At 42.1% G+C, this 26372-nt stretch overlaps 1 protein-coding gene across 1 annotated transcript in view; it reads right to left on the minus strand.

Annotated features, from left to right (window-relative positions):
- Positions 1-6983, minus strand: part of CLVS2 (clavesin 2) — a 57726-nt gene extending 50743 nt beyond the window's left edge. The window contains exon 1 of the mRNA XM_058802255.1: positions 6595-6983. Coding sequence (XP_058658238.1) covers positions 6595-6983 — 389 coding nt within the window. The remainder of the gene's footprint in view (positions 1-6594) is intronic.
- Positions 6984-26372: the final 19389 nt, after the last annotated feature.

Raw genomic sequence — 26372 nt, forward strand, 5'->3', positions numbered from 1 at the left:
ATAACTCCTACTGTAGGTCTAAGTGTAAGAAATACAGTGCACAATAACAATACTATTTATGTTTACTCAGTGAAAATAAGAGAGAAGCCCTGCATAAAACCAGTCCAGCTAAAAGCAATCAAGAATACTTTCTGCCAGAGGGAGGTACCTGAAGTATTCTTAAAGTCTAAAAAGCTACATCAGGAGTACACAGGGACATGTCACTAACAATCAAGCTTCCCACCTCAAACACCCTTCAGGGCAATTAGTGAAGATAGGAGCTATTCTTCCTTCTGCACTGGATCTCTTCTCTTGGTTTCAATACTTTACTTAAGTACAGTGCAGAGCACCAGAGACAAATCCATTAGTATTTAAAGCAGCTTTTACTCTGAACACATGCTAAGGCGCCAGAAATGTCAACCTGGTGTGGTAGATGAAATCTCCGGTGATGCAAAATGCTGAGTATTGAAAGTATCAGCTAAGCAGCTCAAGCAAAAAACCATGGCTGAAGAAACTGCACAGAAGCTTTCACACAGAACAGAGTTATTTGTGTAAAGACTCATCTTTAATCCATTCCAGCCCCATTTTTTCGGACATTTCACCTCACTGCTACCGCTAGGATGCACAGGCTCTGCCAGTCCACCCCTGGCTGGACTTTGGGGAAATCAAAATCCTATATAAAAAGAAGATGGAAAAAATTACTCTGGAATTTGTTGCCAAAACTTCTGTTCCACACTGAAATTACTTTCCAGACAAATACAGAAATATGACCAGTCAAAAGTGAGAAAACCAGGACAAGTGTGAAATATATTTGGTCCAAGGCAGCTTTGACTGCCTTTCTACTTTAAAGAAAAAGAAAAAAAAAAAAGAAAATATTAGCCCTTAATTTGAAGAGACTATGGTGTACAGTCTGAGGGGAAAATGGTTCTGTTTTATTCTTACTGTGCTAAGTAAAAACATGTACTTAAGGAACAGCAAGCCACACATTTTGCCCTGGCACCAGTTTTCTAATGACTTGCTCCAGTGCTGTCAGATATGTAGGATGTGCTGGGCCCAACTGGCTGCAGTGCATGTTCTGTAGCAGCCTGAAGTTCTGTGAATAAATAAATCCTAATATATTTATGGCTAAATTCAGTTGCATTCACTTGTTTAAACAGACTCTTATGGGACATATTGTAGCTAGCAAGATATTACTAATTGCTAGGATAATCAAAAACTCACAGTTAATTTAAATGTATTTAAGGCCTTCTATTTATAGAACCATGCTTAATTCAACAGAAAACTTGGTCAAGTTTTTCAGTCCTGTTATTAATGTGAGTAACAAATGCTGGAAATATGTTAGCACATATATAATGCACTCTTAATGTTCCTTTTTTATGTGAGTCCTAGTTTGAGACTGACTGAAGCAGGGACTGGTGGGCAAGACATACTCTGTTACCTCTTGAAATTTTTCATTAGGTTGACTTGCAAATAATAGAGCCTGAGAAGGTGTGACAAGTGAACAACCACACTGACAGTGATTCTTTCAAATGCTTTGGGACAGCTACCATTTCTACCCCAACAGTGACACAGCTTTCGAGGGAAATGCCTCACTGGGGTCTACATTTGTCAAAAACAGAAGACCTCAAACAATTTACTGAGCATCCCACTCTCTTGTAATTTAACAGTGGCAACAATTTCCCTTCTGCAGAAAAGAAAAGTTATGAGAATTTTTTTTTTGTGGGACATGAACAGATTCAACATATTTCCAAGGATTTCTGGGGAAAACAGTCTGGCAGACATGGCTGTCAAGTCTTGGTAATACTTCACCAGGAACTTTCACCTTTACCTCTAAGTTATGTGGTCTAAGCATCCTCTTGTGTGCATCCACTGTGACCTCCACCAGGCCAACATGAAGAGAAGAGACAGGGAGAGTGCAGGGTACAGATGTCTCATGTCAAACTCAGCTGTGTCAGCTGTTTTCAATACCTTATGCTCTTGATGATGAGTGGCATCAGCCATATCCTCTGTTTAACCAGATTCTGGTTCCAGTCAATTCACTTTTGCCCCGAATAACAGATAATCTGATTCAGCAGAGTTACTCTACTATCTCTATGGCTACTTGTCATGTCCTCCCTAAAAGAAAGAAATTTGAAGTAATTTTGAGAGTTAGGACTGAATGGCATCAATCTGCCTCTCAGGACATGAAATAGAAGAGATAAATAGAAAGTCTCCTTTGCTTGAATTTCAGCCATATGTCTCTTGAAGGTCTGAGACACATAAAGAATGCACAGTCTGTATTTTAATCTCCTCACCATTTGGACAAGAAAAGGCTTCTGTCAAATGAGCTCTTGTGCCACTGTGATTTAAAAGAGAAAGCTGGTCAAGTCTCTGAGCCATCATGCCATCTCTAAGGTACTGCTCTGGCTCAATATTTTTAGAATTTCACCAAAACAAGAGCCCTGAAGATATACAAAGGAGTACTTTGAAATGGTGCCTCATATCGCCTTGGTTTGTCAGTCTGGGTATAGATTTGAATGCTGAGCAGATGGGGGATTGAAAGTTCTCTTATGGCTATTCTGCTGAAATAGTGGCAGCATGCCCTGAGGATATCTTATTCTAAATACAAAAAGCACCACCACTGTTAGAAAAAATACAAAGAAAAACTAGAAATCATTTCAAGTATTTTACCAGATTAGCTTTTAGATTCAGATTTAATACCATTAATTACGCCACATATTAGCCCAGTGGCTAACAGTCACAGCCACAGATGAAGATTCAGCTGGTCTAAATTTTACATTGATCGTAAAGCTCCCTAGCCAAAACCCCTACAGTCTAAATACAGGTGATGATAGGCAGATAGGGATACCTGGGAGAAAACTAGGAAACAATAAAACAGCATCAGTCAGCAGAAATAACTGTAGCAAAAATGACAGTGTTTACAATAGTTAATAGTTATCATTTGGAAGATATAACTTCCAAACAAAAACTGGCTCTGCTAAACAGTTGGGTTTTTTACTGTTAATATGTTACTACGGTTAGCATTGCTATTTATTTGTCATACTGCTTCCATCAGAGTCTGAAAAATACCCTGCCATCTTGCCTGTTGTTTATTGTGAGCTGAGGAGCAGACCAGTCTCCTCACAGCTACAGAAGTTACATTTTCATTTAACAGGGGGAAAAGTTTCTAGCATTTGTGCACGTGAAAGCCTAGTTTAGAAAGCAAACCTGTGGACTCCTCTTTGCCCTGCTGTAAACTGTCTGATGCAACAGCAAAACCAGCAGTAAACGAGTGCAGGGGATTTACATGTTCACTGAGGATGGTGTGAGCTGTGACACCCACAGAACTAGGCACCATTTCACTTTTCTAATGCACTTTCTAGGGAAAAAAACTGATATAACTAATACCAGAAAGGTTTCAAACACATAGCATCAAAACAGACTGATGTTCCTGGGGAATGTGTGTCCAGGTGCCAGGAAGAATAGACAACACCATGCATGACAACAGATCCCTTGAAGTTGAGAGCTGAAGTTAATTGCACTATTAATTGAAAAAAACTTCACCAGCTGGACACATTAGGAGAAAGGGAGTCTTCAAATGCACATAGACACCTACAAGCCAAATGCAGTTAAGAATCAACAATCTGGAAGCTAATAGGGAAGGCTGATCCCTCCCTGAGTGCTATCCAGCTTCCTGGCAGGAATGCCACTGACCTTCATTTTCCCCATAGAACAGACATGGTAGAGAGTTAGGCTGGGTCACACTGGAAAGCTGCTGAGCTACTGAGTGCATCATCTTTCACCTTTCCTTTTTTGTTTGTTTGTTTTAAATAACATGTCTGATTGGGCTGTTCAGATGGCAGGACATCTGGTACCGTTTTCAGGCCCTGCTTTAATTTAGTGATTTAACATCTAGTACACAGGCTTGTTTTACCACAGAAATTTTTTGCCTCCCACACTTTTCTTTCTAATTGGAGCTATGTAAATCATAGGCTGACAGTGCTATATAAATCATCTCCAGTATGTCTGCTATTCATTTAAATAACAAATTGGAAGGTTTTTTTTCTAATTGTTACATCCTGGCCATAACAATTTGCACATATATGATAAAAGTGGAGGTTTGCTGTGCTCTATTAACTTAGTTCATGAAGCACACAAAGAGAGTCTAACCAGACAGGCTTCAATAAGTAATCCTCCTATTGCTGCTGTAAGAGGAGCACTGGGTTATATACTGCAATATCTCAAGTCAGTTAAGGCATAAGCTTGAGACATATTGCATAGCAGCCAGGCTTAAGTTCCACAGTGCTCCCCAGGTTCAGCCACTGAGCATCAGATAATGGAAGGCACTACATTAATTAGAAAAGAAAGTGACCTAGCTCCATTCCCAGATGTGTCACTGACTTGTCATGTGCCTTGGAGCAAGCCACTCCCCGCAGCTGGGCTCCAGCTCTCTCTGCTTTGTCTGAGTGGTCTGTGTGAAAACAAACCCCTCGCTCGGGAGGAGAGGCGTGCCGGGAGCATGCAGGGCTCAAAAGCAGCAGGCACCCAACTGCAAACACGTCCATTAAGTACTCTAGTGTGCCCCAGCCACTTCGGTGCCATAGCATAAATAATATTCATCATACAGATAGGACTTCATGAAAAAAAGCACAATAAACTCATTGCTGTGTCAGCTGAGCCCATGTACTTTAAACAGAAAATAAACCTGTTCTTTCTACATGGCAATTATTATTTTAAATGCTACTTTATCTCTGCACTTGAATTCTTGGTATTCTTTTGACTAGGATCAAGTCACTAGGATCAAGTCAAGTAATATGACAAGTATCCCCCAAAGCTTTAGGATTTTTCTATTAATAAGAAACAACAGTATACAGTAGGTCATGCTACCTTGAACATGGGAACTTCTTCATCATAGACATACAATTTAATAAAAGTCCTAAACCTGTATTTCTTTGCTAATTCTTCCTTCAGGGATTTTTAACAGTTTGTGAAGTTGTTTTTAAAATTAAAAGTTGAACTGGTCCTTTTGTGGGAAACAAAGAAGGTCCTTATCAGAGAAAGGAAACATACTCAGTGAGTCCTTAGCCTCCTCACCACTGCTCTTCAGTCAGCTTTTATGCTTCATCTGCTAGATAAGCAAAGCAGAAAAAGGACACTGGCCCCAGCTCTGGATACATTCATCCACCCTTTCTAGTCGCTACCCTGGCTGTGGGCAGTGCCAGACAGCTTTCTCCTAGTCCAAAGAGTCGATTTCATGGGTTAGCAAGGGACAGGAAACTTCTCCCATAGACAGTGTGGGTGTGGCTGACATGCCTGAAGGAAAGGAAAGCCAAGGTGGGCCAGCATCCCTCAGGACAGAGACCTGTCCATAGCTGTAACACCAGCCAGGTCAGGGAGCTGTGGGAATGCTCCCTGTGATGGCAATCCACACAACCTGCAAGAGGACAGCTAAACAAACACCTGAAGGGCAAACTTAAACATGCCTCTCCCCCAGATCCTGTCCTTTCTATCCACACTGACAGTTACCTTGAGTCTCCCCCAGAGTTTCAAAGTAGCTGAGCTGAGGATACCTGCACCAAGCACTCAGCACTATGTTGGTGGCAATAAGGATGGCAACTTAGAATATTCTAAGCTTTCTCACTAAAAAAGTGAGAAATCAGATCCTACACCTCTACTCAGGTTGGGAGCCGAAGAAAACAGTGCAGTGCTCACAGAAGCAGGTTTTAAGAGTTTAAATGTACTGAAATCAAGCCATTTTTGTGGATATAATTTTAGACTGCAGGAGAAACTGAGCATGACACTCCCACAATGTATTTAGAATAAACAAATAGTGTGACATAATATCAAGCCAACTGCTAAAAAGGGCCTTGATGTGACACAGCTCTTGGGTCACCCTACTAAATCATCTTCAGGTTAGAGTAGTCCCAAAAAAAAAGATCAGAAATTTTCTAGAGACCAGTCTACAATTTGTGGTCAAAGCTTTGTGTACTCAGATTATTATGCAGAGAATTGACATTGGGAGCAGCATGAGTGGAAAAAGAAGTGGTTACAGGAACTTCCATCCTGGCATTTCTAGGTGGCTCAGGAAGAGCTTTCTTCAGCTGAGGAAAAGGATTCAGAGTTTCAGCTTCCTGCACAGGCAAACTTTTCAGCTTAAAAGCCATACTCCTGTTCTACACACAGCATCTCCCACTTTCTCCCATGGCACCTGAGCAGCTCTGTGTGTGCTGAAACGGGAAGACCAGCCGAAAGTGCAACCAGCCTTTGTCTGGGGGATAAGCACATCATCTACGTGCCAGCTCACTCTGGCTGAGGGGAGGCAGAAGGGTGTAAACCGAGGGGAGGCAGAAGGGTGTAAACCTCCTAGCTGACAGCTGAGAAGAGCACTCCAGCAGTGTCTACCTGCCTCCCAAAATTCACACCCCAAAGGATGAGACGCTTGAAAGGGCCCTAAGCCACAAAACGTGTTTCTCCTTTATTCTCTCCCTCTGCCTTCCAGGCTGCTGCCCAGCCCCCAGTGGGCAGCGCCGGGTGTGTCCCTGCTGCCCACCCTCTCTCCCTCTGCGCTGGCACCGCTTCCCCACGCACTGCCCGGGGAGAGAAGGGGTTGAGGTGGGCGAGTGGCTCTGCTTTTACCTGCTCTGGTCCCAGTTGGCAGCAAAAAGAACGAGGATCTTCCTGCCGTAGTGGTCCAGGTTGGCCAGCCCGCCGGGGAAACCATCCTTCAGCGCTTGCTTGATGCCCGGGTCTGTGGCCTTGAAGCTCTTAAACATGTCCAGGTTCTGCTGGCGATATTCAAAGTATTGGGCCAGGAGGCGAAACGCCTCGAAGTGCTGAAACTTCCTGGCCCGCAGAAACCGCAGGATGAAGGCATCGTCGGTGCGGAGGAAGCCGATGTCCGGCCGGGTGATGACCATGTCCCGCACCTCCTGGATGTCCTGGTGCAAAGTGTCGGGGTTCTCGTTCAGCTCCAGCCGGGCTTTCTCCAGAGTCTCCGGGGAGAGACCTGCCTGCAAATGAGTCATGGCGCTGCCCTCCTCCTCCTTCTCCCCGGCTCCGCTGCCTGCGCTCCTCAGCCTCCCGGCCGCTCGCCCCCCGCAGGCGGGCTGCCCCGGCACGGCCGCCCGCCGCTCCCCCGCCGCGCCGGGCCTCGCCCCGCCGCTGCCCGGCCCCGCCGCCGCGGCCAGTCCGTCCGCCGAGCTGCGAGCGGCTCCCAAGCAGCCGGGTCCGGGGGGGCTGGCACCGACACTGCCCCCGGGCTGCGGGCGGAGGCGCGTTATCTCTCTGACATAGCGCCCTCCCCGCCGCGGGGTCCAACGCGCCGCATCATCCCCGCGGCCGCTCCGCGGAGGCGCCGAAACCCGCCGGGAGCGGGGCTGCGGGGCTGCGGGGCTGCCGGCTGCTGCTCAGCGCCCGCCCCCGCCGGTGCCGCTGCCGGTGCGGATCTCGGGCAGGGCGGCAGCGAGGAGCCCGCTCGCTAGGCAGGGCGAGCGGCGCCCGAGGATGCTCCCCTGGCCCGGGGCTGGCAGGGGAGATGCCCTCCCCGGAGCAGCACCATTTACGTAAGATCAGCGCTCACCCCGCTTCAGAAGCGTCTCCCTGGATTTGAGGGAGGGTTGGGAAGGAGGGAAAAAAAAAAAAAAAAAAGCTCCACCACCGCCAAACTGAAAGAAGCCAGCGAGGAGGAGGAGGAAAGCCGATCCGCAGGTACTTCGCCGGTACTGCTGCCGAAGCGCGCCTGCCGCTCGCCGGCGGAGCCCGGAGAGCCGAACGGAGCCTCGGCCTGGAGGATGCCCGTGCCCCCCTCCCGCGCCTCCTCCGCTCCCCGCCCCGCTCGCAGACGGCACCAGCCGGCGCGGGGCTGCCCGCTGCGCGGCCCCGCCTTGTGCGCGCCCCCGCTCGGGCCCGCTCCCGCCCGGGCGCGCTCCCGCCGCGCCGCGCCCCCGGCCGCGGAGGCAGCGCGGGGCGGGCGCTCCCCGCTCCCCGCTCCGCTCCCCGCTCCGCCGCTCTCCGCACCGCGCAGCGCAGCCCGCGGGGCGCGGCGCTCCCGGCGGCGGAGTGGGGCGCGCCTGCAGCGCCGGGGCTGCGCGGAAGGACGTGGTGGTGGCGGCGGTGGTGGTGGTGGTGGCGGTGGTGGTGGCCCGGTGCGGGGCGGTGGCCGGGGCGATGCGGGGTCAGTGGGGCCACGCGTGCGCCCCCACGGAGCATCCCGCGGGAGTCGGACCGAGCGTCCGGCGTCGAGGTCGTGACAACAGCGAGATGTTGTTCATCAAGCGGTGGTTTTCTGAGCAGTCCTCTCTGGGACTAAAAAAAGCAGCCTCTTTTGTGGCCTCGTGTTGGAGGCGGCATGTCTTTAGTTGCTTTATAGTGTGAAGGGCAAAAATATCTTACTTCTGTGTGCAGAATATTTCCCTGAGGAAAGACGTCTTTTTTCATGCAGGAAAGTTTGATGCTGCAGTCTCTTTGGGGAAAAGTTTCCACTGAAAAGCGTTTGACCTTCGTCTGTAGGACTGGACCTTCCCGATGCAAATGTGCCTGTGAAAATCAACCTTACACAAAAGACATGGCAAACCCGGGAAAGCTGCAACATGTACCTCCTCCTCCTCCTCCTTCCTATGGGAAGGGCAGCTCTCTGGTACTGCATCGGGCTCCTTTCCCAAGGTGACAAAGCCAGAGCACACAGGCTGAATTACTGAAAAGGCACTGAGGCCCCTGCTCCGTTCAGACGGTATACATGGAGGATGCACCAGAACAAAGTGTAGGATGGGTTCTCAGACAAATAGCAGGGCTCACAGAAACATTTCAGAGATAGGCTGAGTGGGCTGCAGGCCAGCACCAGGTGCCTGGCAGCAGGAGGGAGCCCTCTGCAGTGAGCAAGGTCCGAGCAGTGAGCAATGCTTCAGTAGCAAATTGGCATTCTTTTGGAGGCTAAAGAGAGGTTTTTTTTGGGGTTTACTGGATTTTGTATGAGTTCCTGCGCTGGGATCAGACTTCCCATGTCCTAGTTTAGGGAGAAACTTTTGGAAGGACCAGTCTAATAATGCCCAGTCATTGTGCCCCAGCTCTGTTCAATCTGAATTTCATTATGTGATTTGAGATGTCTCACAAGAGAGAAAGATGTGCTATCTATCTAAGGACTGAATCACTCTCTAAAAATGCTTATTTCTCTTTGATAAAATGACTTTAAATTACCCCCCTTTTGTAGATGTGATTCATCTGGGTTGATACCTTTTTCTTAGAGCAGTTATTGCTCCTGAAATAGTTTGTGCGCTTTTTTTATTATTTTCTATTATTCTGAAATCTTCATTTCCCATTGCTCTTACTATCTTCCTCTACATTACCTCCTCAGAGAGCCTTTCAGAACAGCAGTTCCCATCACCCCTGTGGAACAAACTGCCAGACTTTTGCTGCTATCATTTTCCATTTCTGATGCTTCTCCTCTGCCTTTTCCATTGCAGCTAAGCCAATGAAAGAGCAGGTCATGTGACAAGTGCCTTAAATTCGCTCGGTGCGAGGCAAGCCGCAGGCACCCAGTGTCTGGCAAAATCGAGTCCATGATGTATCCTGTCTGTGACCTTGTAGTGGGTTCACGCTGGCTGGATGCCAGACAACCACCAAAGCCACTTCTCCCTCCCCCCCCACAGATGGACAGGGAAGAGAAAATATAACAAAGGGTTCATGAGATGAGATAAGGACCAGGAGAGATCACTCATCAAATACTGTCATGGGCAAAACAGGCTCGAATTAGAGATATTAATTGAATTTGTTGTTAAGAAAATCAGAGCAGGATGATGAGAAGTAAAGTAAGACCTTCTCTGCACCCTTCCTTCCTTGTTAGCTTTGCCTCCTCCCCCAGTGACACAGGGAGAAACGGAATGGGGATTATGGTCAGTTCATCACACATTGTTATTTCCACTGCTTGAGGAAAGGAGTCCTTTCCTCGCACCAGTGTGGGGTGCCTCCCACAGGAGACAGTTTTCCATGAATTTCTCCAGTGTGAGCCCATCCCACAGGCACAGTCTCCTCAAACTGCAGTAACGTGGGTCACTCTTCCACAGGGTGCAGTCCTTCAAGGACACGCTTCTTCAGTGTGGGTCCCCCATGGGATCACACGTCCTGCCAGGAAACCTGCTCCAGCGTGGGCACCTCTCTCCACGGGTCTGCAGGTCCCTACCAGGAGCCTGCTCCAGCACAGGCCTCCCACGGGGTCACAGCCTCCTCTCAGGCATCCACCTGCCCCAGCATGGATCTCCTCCGTGGGCTGCAGGTGGGTTTCTGCATTGCTGTGGAGCTCCATGGGCTGCAGGGGCACAGCCTGACTCACCATGGGCTGCACCGTGGGCTGCAGAGAAATCCCAGCTCTGGTGCCTGGAGCACCTCCTGCCCCTCCTTCTGCACTGACCTTGGTGTCTGCAGGGCTGTTCCTCCCACACATCCTCGCTCTGCTCTTCTCTGGCCACAATTACATCTTCACAACAACTTCTTTTTCTCTTGTTTAAATCTGTTACCCCAGAGGTGTTAGCACCATTTCTGATGGACCCAGCCTTGGCCAGCAGCGTGTCCATCCTGGAGCTGGCTGGCATTGGCTCTGCTCGACATGGAGGAAGCTTCTGGCAGCTTCTCACAGAAGCCATCCCTGTAGCTCCCCTGCTACCAAAACCTGGCTGTACAAACCCAATTCAGAATTCTATAAGCCAATCCTTAATCTGCTTTAGGTTTTTTTTGCAAATGAATATATAACACCTATATTAGATTTTCTCCTTTACTCCAGAGCACAAATGCACTGAATAGACAAAAGAAGCAAGCTAGCCAAAATTAAAAAGTTAAAAATTTTGACAGGAAAGGCTATTTCTAAAGGTTCTTAATTTAAAATACAAACAAACAAACAACAACAAAAAAGGATAATTTATCTGGAAACTTTCATTATTGTTCCATTTTTTGGTTTTCCCCATTTTGACCATATTTAAGGCAATCTTACAATTTTTAAAATTTAAAAACGTCCAAGAAAACACAGGAAAAAGTATGAAGCAAGAGAATAAAGAAATGTTGAAGCCAAATGAATTAAATTAATCAAAACCTCTTCATTTTCTATACACTTCCTTTTTAAAGACAGATTCATTCTCCATAAAAATTGATTTAATCATGTAACAATTTGTACATTTTACTTTGCTGTATTAAAATAAGATTCACTGAATTTGAACAGCATTTCAAGAAATTAATTTTGGCAATGAATTGTTGAAAGACAGATCAAAATACCCTCATGGAGGTGGAAGGAGGTGCTTTAGCCAGCTCTTTCCTGAAGTGAGTGCATTTAGGAGGTGGACACTATGAAAAGCACACATAGCAAGGCAGCTTGAAGGCAGAGTAGGTGAAAGAATAAGATATTGGTCATGTTCTATCTGAGCCACAGACAATAATAATTTTTTTCAACATTTTGAGATCTTGCATGTAAACACACAAAAGATCTGGTTTAAATAACTTGGTAGAAGGAATAAAAAACACTGTCATCTGTAAGCAGATTTATCAAACCAATTAAATAGGATAATGAAAAAATATGTGCTTTCCAACATGTTACCCCACCTAAGTCATAAGGGAAAAAATGGAGCCACCAGTGCAATTAGACGCAACCGACTGATGGCAGATTGTAATTTATTTATTGTGCACATGCACTTTTCCCTCTATAAAACAGTAGGAGTGTCTGACTAAATCCATTATGTAAATCTCAGCATCTTTTCACTTGCACTTAAAAACTATTATTTTTCTTTGAGGCATTTATAGTCACTTTTGCCTGAACTTGATACAATTAAAATCCAAGTGCTCTGTAATTCTACAAGCACTGTAGTTAGGTACCTGATTTGAAATAAAACTTAAACACAAATAAGGCACAGAGGTGTTTGTGTAGGTGTTTGATATCAGAGATCTTAACTCACATTCAGAATTACATTGTTTAAAATCAGCAATAGAGCAGTGTGTTCAGGACCGAAAATAGAACGCAGAAATAAAACTTAGAAAAAAATAATGTTGCTGGATAAGAAAATAACTGTATTAAGATCAAGGCTTGTACTACGCTTTCTCTGAACGGGTTTAAGATCCTAGACAATTCTTGCTGTTGTTTTTTATTTAGAGTAACATTGTCCTTAGCATCCTGCTCTGGGCATTCCTTCAGGACAGTTGTTCACTTAAGATCAAATTTCCAAGACAGTTTGTCCTACATAGCTGTGATAGAGCTAAAGAGCTGAGAAATATATTTGAAAGTACATATAGCCAGGAATGTAAATTCTCGCATCCACTCCTCTTCAGCAGTGTTTTGTGGGTACAAGAACATTTGTGTGTCCTTGAAGCTTTTGAAAAGTGCTAAATACAACTTTGTCGAAAGCACCTAAATGACACCTAAATCAAAACCAGCTAAATTCAAAGCCTAGGTCCCGTTTGCAGAATCAATTTAGAAACTTAATTCAAATATTTTAAGAGCATAAGAACAACTATAGGTGGTCTGAACAATCATCTTTCTCAGTTCATAGTGTGCCTCCAAAATGATTTAATGTGGATGCCTCAGGAACAGTGCCAGCTAATGTTAGGCTCTGTGACTCCTGAAATATTTAATTTGGTGTGAGTTAATCTTTGAAGTCTGCTGTGACTTAACAAGTTCCTGTACTACCACCGGGACTTGGCAACTGATTATAAAATCATAGAATGACTTGGGTCAGAAGGTATCTTAAAGATCCTCTAGTTCCAACTCTCATGTCTTGGGCAGGAATGTCACCCACCAGATCAGGTTGGTCAAAGCCCTCACCAATGGGCCTTGAACACTTCCAGGGATGAGGCATCCGTGATATCTCTGAACAACATGGTTCCAGTGTCTCATCACCCTCACAGGAGAGAATTTCTTCCTAATCCAAACCCACCTCTTTCAGTCTAACCCCACTACCCCTTGTTCTATCACTTGTGAAAAGCAATCCTTAACCCTTGCCAAAAGTCCCTCTCCAGCTCTTACTTTAAGTACTGGAAGGCTGCTGTAAGGTCTTCCCAGAACCTTAATGATCTCATTCATGACCTTGTCTCACTACAAATAACTAATAAATCTTCACAGTTCTAATCTCAGTGGAAGCCACTTGAAGCTGAGGATCAGCTCAGATCCATTCTGTAACTAGGTGAGTTACAGGAATGCAGCCCTGTCTTGGAGCATGATGGGAGTTCTTTACTTAAGCATATTCATAGAAAATGTCAGGATGCTTGACCTAGAAAGTCCCATTATATCTGAAACAAAGGAAATTCTAGAGCTGAGCTCTGTAGGAAATCTGGCTGCAACTCCAGATGCCAACTGGCTGAAAAATTGGCTTCTGAGAACATGCTAGGCATCTGTCTTTTATTCATCATCATAGGTGTCTAACAACATAAGGATAAATAGCTTTACAGGAGCCAAGGCATAGCATCAGACCCTAATCAGAGAAATATTTCAGTATGACAAGCCTGCTCACAGAATCATAAAAAAAACCCAAAACTGGAAGGTATTTTAAGAGATTGCCTAGTTTATCTATCCCCCATCCTGATGGATGTTTGTCTGAATGGCATTTAAAACCTCCAGCAGCAGACACTCCACAGCTTTTCTAGACAGTCTGTCCCAGAGTTTCACTATCCATTCAGGACATTTTTCCCAATGTCGGGCCTATCTATCAATTGCTGCAATTTAGCCCCTTTTTTTTAAATCTTATCTACTGTAGACTGACAGAATAATTTATTTCTTTATTTGGAGACTGGTATAAAGTCTAAGGTAAAATATCCTCCTTTTTTTAGTTGCACAGCCTTTGTTCTGACTTTTAAAACACCTTAGATGTACATGGGGAGGAGATGGGTATCAGGAGGGCGTTAACATCCTGGGAATAGCATTTGGATGGGCTTGCCTTTCCTATCTACAAGAGGTCTTTATTTATGCAATCCTAACTGCTGGGGCAGATGGACTTCCAGAGGTGTAGTTGTAAGTAGCAATAATTAATCTGTTATTTAGAAAATCTGGCATCTCACAAACAGATGATACACAAAAGTAAAAGTTTCACTGGGCAATATTGCCAACACAAATATCTTAACTGCTGTATTAATCTGGGCAAAAAAAATTGAAAACAAACTAAACTTAGGTAACTGCAGGATTCTGTCAAGCAAGTTCAAACATCAAATTAGTGTTAGTAAAAAAGGTACCTAGAAATGTAATGAACTTCATTGTTATATTAATACCACATTAACTGGGAGCAAAGCACTTAGACATATTTCACTGCTACAGAAATTTGCATCACAGAGATATGTAGGGGATAAAAGATAATGAATTCATAACTGAGCCAATACTTCCAGTAAGCTTAGTCAAACGATGAGTTAGGACAATAAACATTCCATAGTTTTGGTACCTAATTAATACAGAATGCTGAAGAATGCTAAGGTTGGAATAAATGTACATTTTATTAAAAATGTATGAATGCAGTCCTGGAACAAAATTATTCATTAAATCATTTTAATGCAGATATGAGAACGACATATAAGCCTGAAAAGCTTTCAGTGATGAGCTGTGCCTTGGGTTTCTTGAATTCGATATTCAGGCTTGCATACCAAAGTAGAAGGTGATCAGTTTTGTCCTTGAACAAGTCCCAGCACATGCATCAGATGGATGAGAAGCACAGCTTCAGATGAGATGTAGAATGACAAATCTCAGTTCTTTCATTGAACTGGCATCACCTATGCCAGAATAACTGCAAATCCTTGTAATTGAAAAACCAGGTAATATTTGGTTTGGCTGCACAAAGTGCATGTGTTTGTGATTTCCATGTGCCTCATTCAGTTTACAGCTCAGGAATCTGAGTGCCTTCCCAGCTAGTATCAGCTGTTTTCTTCAAATCCTGATGGGAGAGATGCTGTAGGATGGATTCAGTGCTGTGAAGTTACTCAGAAAATTCCTTTGCCAAATCTGGGGACATGTTTTCTTCTGTATAACTTCAGTATCTCCAACTTTAAAATCTTCCATTGAATTTTCTTTTAGAGTAAGTTACAGCTTTCATCTGATTGGAAATACTACCTTGCTTTGTTTCAAAAAAAATGGTCTTCTGTTCCTGAAAATACAGCTTTTGAAAAGTTGTCACTGGCTTATTACTCTCCTGGCTTACTTTTCTGTCTGTCTGTGTGTTTTTCTAACTATTTATATTGTTTAGAGCTCATTTTCTACCAAACAAGTAAGCATTTCCAATTACATCCTGGCTTCAAGCTCTCATTTCCTGATATTTCTTTATAATATTTTTAGCTCCTGCTTTGTCCACATGGTCAGGTAACTCTGTAGTTCCTCACTGGAGGTCTGTTTTGCTTGCTGTGTGACATGGATCCCTGCTGGCACACACAGCATCACACATTTTATCTCTAGAGGTGGCACTTTGTACCCCATCATGCTTCTTCATAAGGCACACAGCAATTTTTTCTCTTTAACATAGCACCTTCCTGAAGGACACTTTTCCCATGGTGTATAGTTTCATAAACAGATCCATAGGTACTTATTGGTACAGTATTATTCTTAGTGTTCTCGAGTAACCTTAATTCAAGTCACACCCACTGCAATAATGATATATGTGACTCTGCCAGTTGCAAGCTGGATGCAATTTCTGACATTAATCCTACAGTATCACCACACCATTTCTGGCACTGTTTGATCCCCAACATCTAGATGCAATAACAAATCTGTCATTGTTGAATTGGTTACAGCCACTGATGAGATTACTTGGTACAACCTGCAGGTGAGCTCTTGGTAAACATTCACGTCACCCTTTCACACACAGCAGCTTTAAACTACCTCCTTTCTGTAGAAGTCGATTATTTTCATCTACTACAACAATACAGTATGGACAGAAACATCCATTCTGATCTTAAAGGTCATCATTTATACCCTTTTGAATGACTGAGTTTGTGAATTTGGCTTGATTCTGTCAGTTACTTTGAAATATCAGAAACTGCTTGAAAGCAAAGCAATTGAATAAAGCTGAAGTCAGCCTGTTCTGTGGCAGCATTTTCAGCTTGTTCAGCAAAAAGTACTTGCACTCCATCACAGCACAAATACTTCAGTCATAAGATAATGTAACTACCATAAGCTCTCTTTAGTAATATAATTTCATTAGGATTTTCTAGTTTTCTCCTTTCTTTGAAAAGTTGGTACATCATCCATATATTTTGTGATTTTCTATTTTATTTTTAGAAGATATCATGAAGGATGAAGAAGCTTTCTGCCTTTTAAATGTGTCTCTAGCCTTTTTTCCTTTGGTTAAAAAAATTCAGACTGTTCGAGAGCTTCATCTATTTACTGAGTCAAAAAAACAGATTGCACCCAAAAGCTATCGAGTGGGAAAATTGCCTTTTGCTGTTACTTGTTTCAAAATAAATGGAGCCATTGAAAGTCATTAAACCAGAAGGGGAAGAAAGGTGGCCTTGTTTTGTAAACTTACACACATGGAGAGCTTGTTGTCGCAGCATCTTACAGACAGTAATGGTAGCAAGCAACAAAAATTCAGTTTTCTTTGAAAACACTGATGGAAACAGCTCAATGCTAACAAATGTAGACACTTTGAGTTCTGGAAATTAAGTTCATTCTGCTACTGCCGCAGGTGATTTGATTTTAGTACCTTAAAAATGCTACTTAGGATTCAATTCTTTTGCCAAAGCACAGGCATTTAAGGTATTTTGAGATGGCTTCAGTAATGGCACTTGGTCTTCAGCCCAGCCCTATGCAGGTGCCATCTGTATCTCAGGGAATCTCACTTGGTGGTGGACACCTGCCTTTTGAAAAGCAAACTAAGCGCTATTAAATAGCAACAATGTAGGTTTGCACGTTTACTTTCAGTCCAGCTTAATCACTTAGCTGTCTTCTGGCTGTCAGACTTTGGAGCTATGGAATGGTAGGAGGGGAAAAGGACACCTACGCCTGACCTGTTAATTAATGAGACAAGTGACTACTTTTAGTTTTGCCTAAGTCTAAGGTGCTTTATCACTGAGAAATTCAAAGGAGGACAAGTGCAGAGTGGCTGGCAAGCACTTTTAATAAACTCCCAAGATCTTTCCAGGCACTCTGATTTCTGCTAGAGGCTAAACAACATTCATAGGTTGCACGGCTCACCTTTCTTCTCTGCAGTGACTTTGCCCAGAAGCCAGGAGCAAAAAGAGCTGGGGCTGCACTGAGGCACACAGACATATCTGCAGCAACAAAGGGAACCCTTTTTGTTGAACTCAGCCCACCCAGAGAGAAACCCCAACATTTCTACAGTTGTTCTGGGTGACTGAGAGACCACTGGGTACAATAGATGCACTTTCAAACTGCTGAGATTATCAGAGGACTGAGCATGTTCAGGACTGAGAGAAGAAATTGTGAGCTCATTTCTCTGTCTTCAGTTGGAAGTGCAGGAAAATAAATGGAGTCAAGAGGTAACACCATGGTGTTGCCAGGGCTCAGCAGGCTTTGCCCTCACCAAGCCTTTTCTGCACTAGCAATACTCAAGGTGAGGTACCTTGCTATCTTCTCTTTCAGTCTCACCAAGTCTACCAAAGAGCCTAGAGAGGACCTGAGCCCTAACTCAATAGGTTCTGTAAATAAAAATAAAATACGATCTGCATTTTACCAGTCTTTTGTATAGGCATAAACCTCCCCCAAGCCCTTTTCCACCTCTCTAAGTTCTTTTGAACACAGGTGTTCTTTTCTGCCCTTTAGTTCCCAGCTTGTTTCAGTGGATTACCTTAGTGAGGTGGTAGCAGCAAATCTGGAACTAATTTACTTGTTTTCACACATGAGTGCTATGAAAACACCATACCCACATGAAGTCTTGGTCCACAAAGTCAGAGGGACTTTTCATACTGCCTTTGAGAAGTAAGGGAATTCACTCAGTTCCTAAACTTCTCTAGGAATACTTGCAACACAGCTTAGACTAGCACAGCAGTCTCCATCACCTTGGTTGTCTAAAGCATAATGTTCATGAAAAGTTTAACTGTCTTACTGTTGATAGTGAAACAAAAACAATTACGTATATACCACAGTGGTAACTAATAAATCTACTGCTAAGGAATTGACAAAATTCAGAGAAAGGTAAAACCTGAATCATCAGATTAAATGAGCATCTTCTCAGAGTCTGAATATTTTGTCAGAAGTTCATAGAAAATGCATTTGAATTAATAGAAAGTGGTACTGATGAAGCAGCAGGCGTACTTCCACAGGTTCATTGCCTTTCAAGAAAATGGGCATTGTATCATATAAAAAAAGGAACTTTGTTTATTGGACAAAAGGCATTTGATATTCTAGCACCATAGAAGTGTTAAGTAAATCTTTGAATACCTCAAGTCAGAATGCCATCAGATTTCAAACTATCAGGACTACACAAAATGAGTCCAGGATATGCCCATGCCTGTTGTAAGAGAACTTCTCAAAATTAATTCTGAAAGGGCATTTGGCACAAGCAGCATTTCTGACTTTCCTTATACAGTTTCATACTCTTTGGCATAGAGGTAGATTTCAGTTTAGCACAAAAGCATTCAGCTTCTTAGCTGCCACAAATGTTAATGAGAATCTTTTGACTAAACCTCTTCCTGCAAATTGGAAAGTTTACATTTAAAGGTCAGAAGGTTTCCATGACATTTGACGGCAATGAAACATATTCCCAGGGCACTCTTTATTCTGCCACAGAAAATCAAGTTGCTGAGACTCAAAATTCACCCCAGTAGCATTTCTCATGGTTTATAAAGAACAGAAATCTACACTGGTTGCTAAAATATCAGAAATCCAGCCAGATTCTCCTGCACTTTACTCCAGAAATAACCACAAAAGCAAACAGTCTGTAGAAAAATGAGTGATACAGAAGCATTTCTAAGCCTGCAAATTTCGGTGAGGTACACGGGTGGTTTTGAACAAGTTTCTACCTGCCAAGTCTGTTTCTACTGTGAAGCAATGGCAAAACCAACAAAAAAAAAAGATGTCAAGAAACTCATTTACGCTGCAATGCTGTTACATACATATAAGCCAAAAAAAAATAAAGTGGACAGCCCCTAAGTGGTTCTGAGATTTTTTGGGTGGGGTTTTATGAAAATCATTGTTTAAACCTCCAGAGTAGACTGTGTGGAGAAAAGGATGTCACAGAAGTCTCTTTGCTCTCAGGAGCTGAATGTGTCCTATAATTTGAATATGGCCATTTATCTGGTTCTGTAGGATTTTTGGCAATGGGTTTCAGAAGAGTCGTGAAAGACATGCCATAGTTTCCTCTTCAGAGAAACAATTACTATATGACAGATAGCTCACATTTCTTGCCATTTAATACACAGCAACCTCCAAAGAAGTAGCACTCTGTCCAAAAGGATTGGAACAAGAAATGCAATAGCATCTTCTCTATTACTTTTTCACAACATTATCCCACAGAATCTGTCCAGGCACAGATTTAAAGCTGTTTTCTTCAGATAGCTGCAGCAGAAAATTGGTTCTGTCTTTCACAACTTTATGAAAAAGAGTTACAAAAATATAATTCTCCTAAAGGTTCCCTACCATCATCTGTATTGTATGGCTACATGCTATATTAAAAATGCTAACGTTGCCTGAAGAAGGAAGAAAGAAAAGTAGATAATTGGATTTTCTTCTGCTTGTCAGGAACCTACTACTCAACACCAGGCACTGAATGGAAGAGATACCACTGTTTGGTAAGTCATGGTAATTGAACAGCTGACCTAAAAGGGCATTTGACTGTAAACAATAGGTATCTGTTAAGGGTTTATCACTGCTCCTGATTATATTATCAAAGCCTAGAAAAAGTCACAAATGCTTAAGAGGAGCAAGCACTTTCTTCTGTTATCTGAATTTTTATTCATGTAACTACACTAACCTTAGAAGAATTATCTGTGATTTTTAGTAACCAGAGATAAGAATCAAGACAAAGATTGGTTCTTTAAGTTAGATATGTGTCCCATCTATTTCATGGGGCTATTTCAGACTAAATGTAATAAAACTGGATATGTTCTGTTTGGGCATAAATCTAGATTAAAGACAAACCAGAACATGTTCTTGATCAAAATTGACGCAAGAGAAGATGAGCTGCATTAACTGAATGTCTCAGGTAATAAATGGTGGACAATGCTGAAAATGCTCCTTCATCAGCCATACAAATCACAAGTGAAAGAAATCTTGTTCTATCCACTAGCATTCTTATATGGATCCTTTTGTTAAAGTTTGGATACTGAAAAAAATTTCCTCAATACAAGGCAGAGTCCATTCTCCAGCAGCCTTGTACTCATGATGAGAAACTTGAAAAAGGAGCCTTATTTTTTTCTGTTCTTTGCATTCTGTTGATGTATAATTAGGCAATTTTTTTATTTCTTTGTAATAGCTGCAATAGTTTCTACTGTGCCTTTTATTGAAAAGTGTTGATTTTGAAATGTGCATGTTTTCTTTTATTATTTCATATATTTTATCCCGTACTCCTTTCTTTTCTGTGTCACTAACTCTCACCCCATTCACCACTTTTATTTATTGCAGTTAGACTGGTGGCTTGCAAAGGAAAAGAAGGAATGAAGGTGGAGGAAAATTAAAAGAATGAGAAAAGGAAAATTGAGAAGAAAGAAAAAGATAATGCATGAGTCAATGTTATAGTGCAAGTTAAATTAGGAAAATAAAAGATCTTTTTAAACAAAGTGCCTAATCTCCTGAAAAATTTGTCAGCTGTATTTTCTGAGGTCATTTAACCTCAATTTCTCTGTTCTGTGAGTCACTATAATAAGTATCGTAAGTATCATAAGGTGCTGGAGCAAAAGGCAGTAAGTCCTGGGTTAGGAAAACAGAGCACACCTGTCACTGGCTGGGCTACATGGGATGTGCTGCCATTCCTTCTGGACAGCACATCCCTCTCCAAACCCACTACCCCATGTAAGAGGACTCCCAGTTGATGACAATTGACATCCTAGTGATGGCTGTACTGAAGCCAGTGGCCACAAGGAAGTGTCCCAGAGCCCCTGATTGTCATCCTGAGTGGGTGGCACCATTTGCATTCAGACTTCCCAAGAGCTGAGTGCTTTTCCAAGTGATCCTCTCCTTTTCAAAGTGATCAGTTACTTAGTGAACCCCAGTGCCAAAGTTGTTGCGTGGAATCTGAGCTACTGCACTCTTTCCTCCCTTGTGCAGCTCCTTCCACAAATGTTATGTAATAATAAATATTAAACTGACAAATAACATTAGGCACATTAGCATTATTCCCACAAAAATATGTGCTTCTCTTGGTTACTTAGAAAAAATCCCATTTAAGAGTGCTGTGGCCACTCAGGCCAGCTGCTTCTGACTTCCAGGGTGTGCTAACTCTTTTTACCTAGCAGGGGCTATGAATTTCCCAATTTTACTCTGAATTTATATCTTCAGTACTACAAGTTATTTATATGACAGGTTTGCTCAAGTGAATTTGATTTGCCATTGAAGTGTTGAAAATAAACTTACAGATGTTTGGAAAATTAAACTTGACCTTTCAAACCTGTGGAACATCATACTTCATACTACAACTGCTTGCCATGTAAGCTCCAGCTACTGATGATGAGTAAGCACAGATAACATCAACTAATTTAACACAATGCTCACAGAGGCATCATTGTTTCTTTATTGACATCTACTTTTATTTCAGTTGTTTTTATTCTCTATGACATATCTGCATAGACAGCTGACATATCCACATCAGCATTTGTGACAAATGGCAGTGAAGGTAAGTTGCCATGATAGGAATGTCAAATGGCATGGACATAGATACAGAATGTCAGCTTTCCAGTTCTGAAGTGGAGAGTCTCTGTTTTAAAATAAAACCCACTCAGAATGACAAAAATTCAAAGGGATATGTTAGCTAAATGCTGCGGTTTGATTTAGTTTCTATCAAAGTCAGTGGTTTGTCTTTGGATAGTTAGCCTTTTTCAGAGTGTGCTGATCTGTAGTTCCTTTGAGCATTATGCTTGGACATAATTGGCAATATAACTGAATGATCAGGGTTAGTGATGCCAGTGAACATTTTCTTCAGAACAACATAAAGCACTTGGATCAGTAACAGTAGAAATTACCTCATCAGTAACTGCCAAAAAAAAAATCTTATTTTATTATTATATAAGAGCACATATATGAGCTTTCATGCTCTACAGATCTTGTGTTTCTAATACAAAAACTTCAGAATGTCCCTTGTTGCCTCTTTTTTACATGCTAGTGGAATGATGGATTCTGTATTAATCCTCTAAAAACGCATATTAGAGAGCCCTGATGATAGAAACCAGAGTCAACCTTCAGCCCACTGAAGTTAGAATAGAGTCTGACTGATTCAATGAGCACTTTATCGTATCCTAAACACACATATCTCTCAGCATAGCTATGAAAGTACTTGGAAATCAATTAAACTTGTCAAGACTTGAGGAGCCAACTGGCCACTTTCCCATTATTTCTCTTTTCAGTGTATATAGTAGTGGGAGGTCATGGGATAGACTTGACACTTGGCATTTTCTTTTTCTTCTCTGTGTCTTTGCAGAATTATGCCTGACACCCTCAGGCTGTTGCTGAGGTGTCTGCAGAGGGCAGAGCAGAAGAAATGAAAGGTGATTCTGGCAGACAACAGACTCCTGTTAGTCTGTCAAAAGAATTTGTGCTTTAGGTATTTTTGCCACCATTCTTGTCAGCTTCAGGTTGGCATCTTGGGAGTTTACAGAAGTCCTTGTCAGAATAATACCAGCAGAATTATAGAAAGAGAAATGTAGGAGACAACGCAAAAGGAGAGACTTAAGATTAATTGCGAAACTGCACTTTTCCATTTCAATGTTTTTTCTGCTAGCTGGTCTCAAGCTGACACTTGACTCTTGTAGGTGTCCTTTAGCACAGCTAAATTACCGAAGTAGAGGGAAAACTGAGGGAGGAGAATTTATTTGGCATCATGAGGAGTTAGGCTCTTTCTCTGTGCAGAGAAATTAACTCTCCTTGGAAAATCTTCCCTGACAGGATACAAGCTAGCTAAATGGTTTGGGATTTTTTGGTTTTGTTTTTTGGGTGGTTTTTTTTTTTTTTTGTGGGTTGTTTTTTTTTTTTTTTTTTTTTTTTTTGTGTGTGTGTGTGTGTGTATGTGTGGGGTTTTTTTTTCTTTTTTAGTACTTCTAGAATTTTAGATTATATATCTATTTCACGTCCTATGATGTGCTTGAAATCCTTCTCTTTTAGAACTGTTGCAGTGCTCAGTAGGCAAAGAGTACCCTAAGCTCCAGAACATTTGGAAGGGACCAACTCTAACATTCTTAATTTGTATAGGATTCTTGGGATTTTTCTCAGCACACAGTAATTTAAAGGCAGTACCTCTTGCAAGGACAAGGGCCTGATACAGCTCATAATCAAGATTCTTAACTCTCTTTTCAAGGTAAATGAGCTCTCATGCAATCAGAGGAAGATGAATGCACAGTGTCAAAGTGATTGCAGCAATGTTTCCCCATGTTCTTCCAAGTTTTTGTGCTAAACTAGTTAGTGAAGCTTTAAATTGGATTTACTTCAATCTTTTTCAGGCAATATTTGGAACACTTTCTATGATTTTGATCTATTTAGGACATGTATATCCTTTATGTGGATACGTAACATAATATGTAACACTTTGTATGCCCAAAGTGGCTCAAGGATACCATTCTAGACCCTGGTGCGGCCCAAGAACATTGAGGAAATAAGTTTTATGCAAGGAGATATAGGTGGGGCTTTTATCAGGACAAATTAGCATTTCATCTGGAATCAAAACCTTCTGGTGGCAGAAGCCCCACTCTCACTTCTTGTCAATATTGGTCAATTTGCAAACATCAGGATAGCGACATATCCGAAATACCACTGCAGGACAAGGAGGAGGAGCTAAATTTAAATTGTGCCTGCTGGAAATGAACCACTAAACAGTGTTTCTGTCTACAGTCCCATTTTGAATGCCTGTAAATGTTGGGAAGAGAGGTGCACAAAGGCCATTAGTGGCCTCTTCCTTTGGAAAGGGCAGGAAAGATTTCATTGTATTACACAGCAAGCAATTAATGTTAAAACACTTGTCATTTCTAGGAAGGAACTTCCATTTGTGAGAGTTTTGCTGGCCAAAACTCGGCTCTAGCAGACATAAGAAGGCTGCTACCAAGGTGCCTTATGATCTCTAAAAATAAATGGAGCAGTATATTTCACCTATACATTATGGAAATAAACTGTAATATAGTGAGGAAGGATAAGGTGGCATGGGTAAGTGTATAAAACAGATATGAGAAAGACAATGCTAAAAGTTTTTTTCAAGAGGGGTTGAGGTTTCTTTTTTAGTCAACAGCATAGTACAGTGGTGTAGTGAACAGTGGCACTCAAGACAAAGTATAGTTCACCAGATATTTTCAGTAAGATAAGTAAACACACTTATATGACTAGTGGCAAATAATCAAGAAATTTTTATAGATTGGTCCAGGAAATCACCAAATGACATTGAACAATTAATTTAAGCTTATTAGTTCTGCTCAGATGTCCAAGAAATTAGATGCCTCATGATCCTGTCATATAAGTATTTGCCTCTAGCTGAGACCAAGACCCTGAATTATTTTTCTCAAACTGTGCCAGTTTGATACAGCATTTTTGGCCATTTCCTTTATCAAAAATGTAAAGATGCTAACTAGTCTCTTATTAACTCACTTCTAAAACTTGTATTTTTCCTGTTTTCAGTATTTTTCTTTCTTTCTTTTCATCAGTCTAGTCTACATGTGAATATGAAGATAGATGTTATCTGTAAGCCATGCCAGCCTACAGGCTGAAAACCTGTGTCAGAATGGGCTAAATGTGCACACTACTGCAATAGGAGTTATTAAGATGCAAACAAAACATATCTCTGTATTGCTGTTCATACACAGCTGAACAGTGCCAGAATCAAAGTTATCTTGTTCCTGAGGTAAAAAAAAAGGCAGAACTGCTCTTGGTGTGTGAGGACCAGCATAGGGAACATTTGGACAATGCTGAACATGCACAAGTCCATTCTCCCATGAACACTGAGGGAGGTGGCAGATGACATCAAGAAGCCACTATGAAAGCCATATCAATTGGGAGAGGCTCCCCGAGAAGTGGGAGAAAGAAAATGTCACTTCTGTCTTCAAGTGGAGCCAGAAGGAGGATTATGAGAACGAAAGGTTTTTTAGCATCACCTCTCACCCAGGGAAGGTGCTGGAGCAACTAATCCTGAAATCATTTCCAAATATATTTGAAGGTGATTGGGCATAGTCAGCAGGTATTTATAAAGGGGTCCTGAGCTTTGTGGTCTGTCCAGTCCTGTTCCGAGCCGAGGGGCTGGGGAAGATGACATCCAAAGGTCCCTTCCAATCTCAGATCTTTGCTTTAGGATGATATTAATTCCCACAAGTCCTACTTCCTAAGGAGAATCATAAAATTTACTGTTCTAGTCTTATCTTGAAAATTGAAGGGATAATCCTCAGGAGTTATTTCACCTGAGTAAACTTCAGTTAAATTTTTCAAAGAAAGTATATTTCATAGCTCTGTCAAAAGAGATGTAGTCAAATATATTCTTTTAACAACTTCAATAAAGAACCTCCACAAAACCAAATATGAACAGGGAAGAAAATCAGATGGTAATCAACAGTTCCACAGAATTCAAGGAAATAAAGACATCCTCTAACCCAGTCTAAAATCTCATTATGTCAGGAAATCTCAGAAGATACTCAAATGTCATTAAGAGTGAGACAGCTTGCTGAATTCTACAGATCACATTTTCTCAGACATGATTTTCATTCTTCTTCATGTGATTTTTTTGGAAGGAAGTGTAATTTCTACCTATGATTATTCTCACATTGACCAGAGACACTATTTTAGTGAGCACAATATTGGAGACATTCTTTACATATTACTGAGAGAGCAGACTTTCATTAGCTCAGTCTTATTTCCCTCTAGGTTGCCCTTGGACTGCATCCATCTCTACACCCAGTGATATTTAATATTCCAGCTTTTGCAACAATATCTAGAATTACGTGGTGAAAGCCCCACAGCCTTACAATAACCTGGTTCATTCCATTCTATCTTCTGCTCCTCTGAATTGATATTTGTCTCTGGAGGAAATAAAAGCTGAACATTACTTTCCTGGAGGCAAGAGGGTTTTTATACATTTTTAAACTGATCGCAATGGTTATTTCATTACTTAAACATTCAAAGAATGTAATAACAATCCCCCTCTGAGAGTCACAGTTACTGCTGCCCCTTCTCTCCCCGTTCTTCCTGCTGTCAAGGAAATGACACAGGCAGGTACTCCAGGCACTTCAAAGTGAGTGGAATATGGATTCTTGAGTAAGTTGGATCCTTATAAAAAGTTACATCTGAGAGAACTGGAGATAAAAGTGTGTAGTGGCCATGGCCCTCAAACTGGAAGCTG

Source organism: Ammospiza caudacuta, chromosome 3, assembly GCF_027887145.1.
Source record: "Ammospiza caudacuta isolate bAmmCau1 chromosome 3, bAmmCau1.pri, whole genome shotgun sequence".
In the NCBI taxonomy this organism is placed as follows: Eukaryota; Metazoa; Chordata; class Aves; order Passeriformes; family Passerellidae; genus Ammospiza; species Ammospiza caudacuta.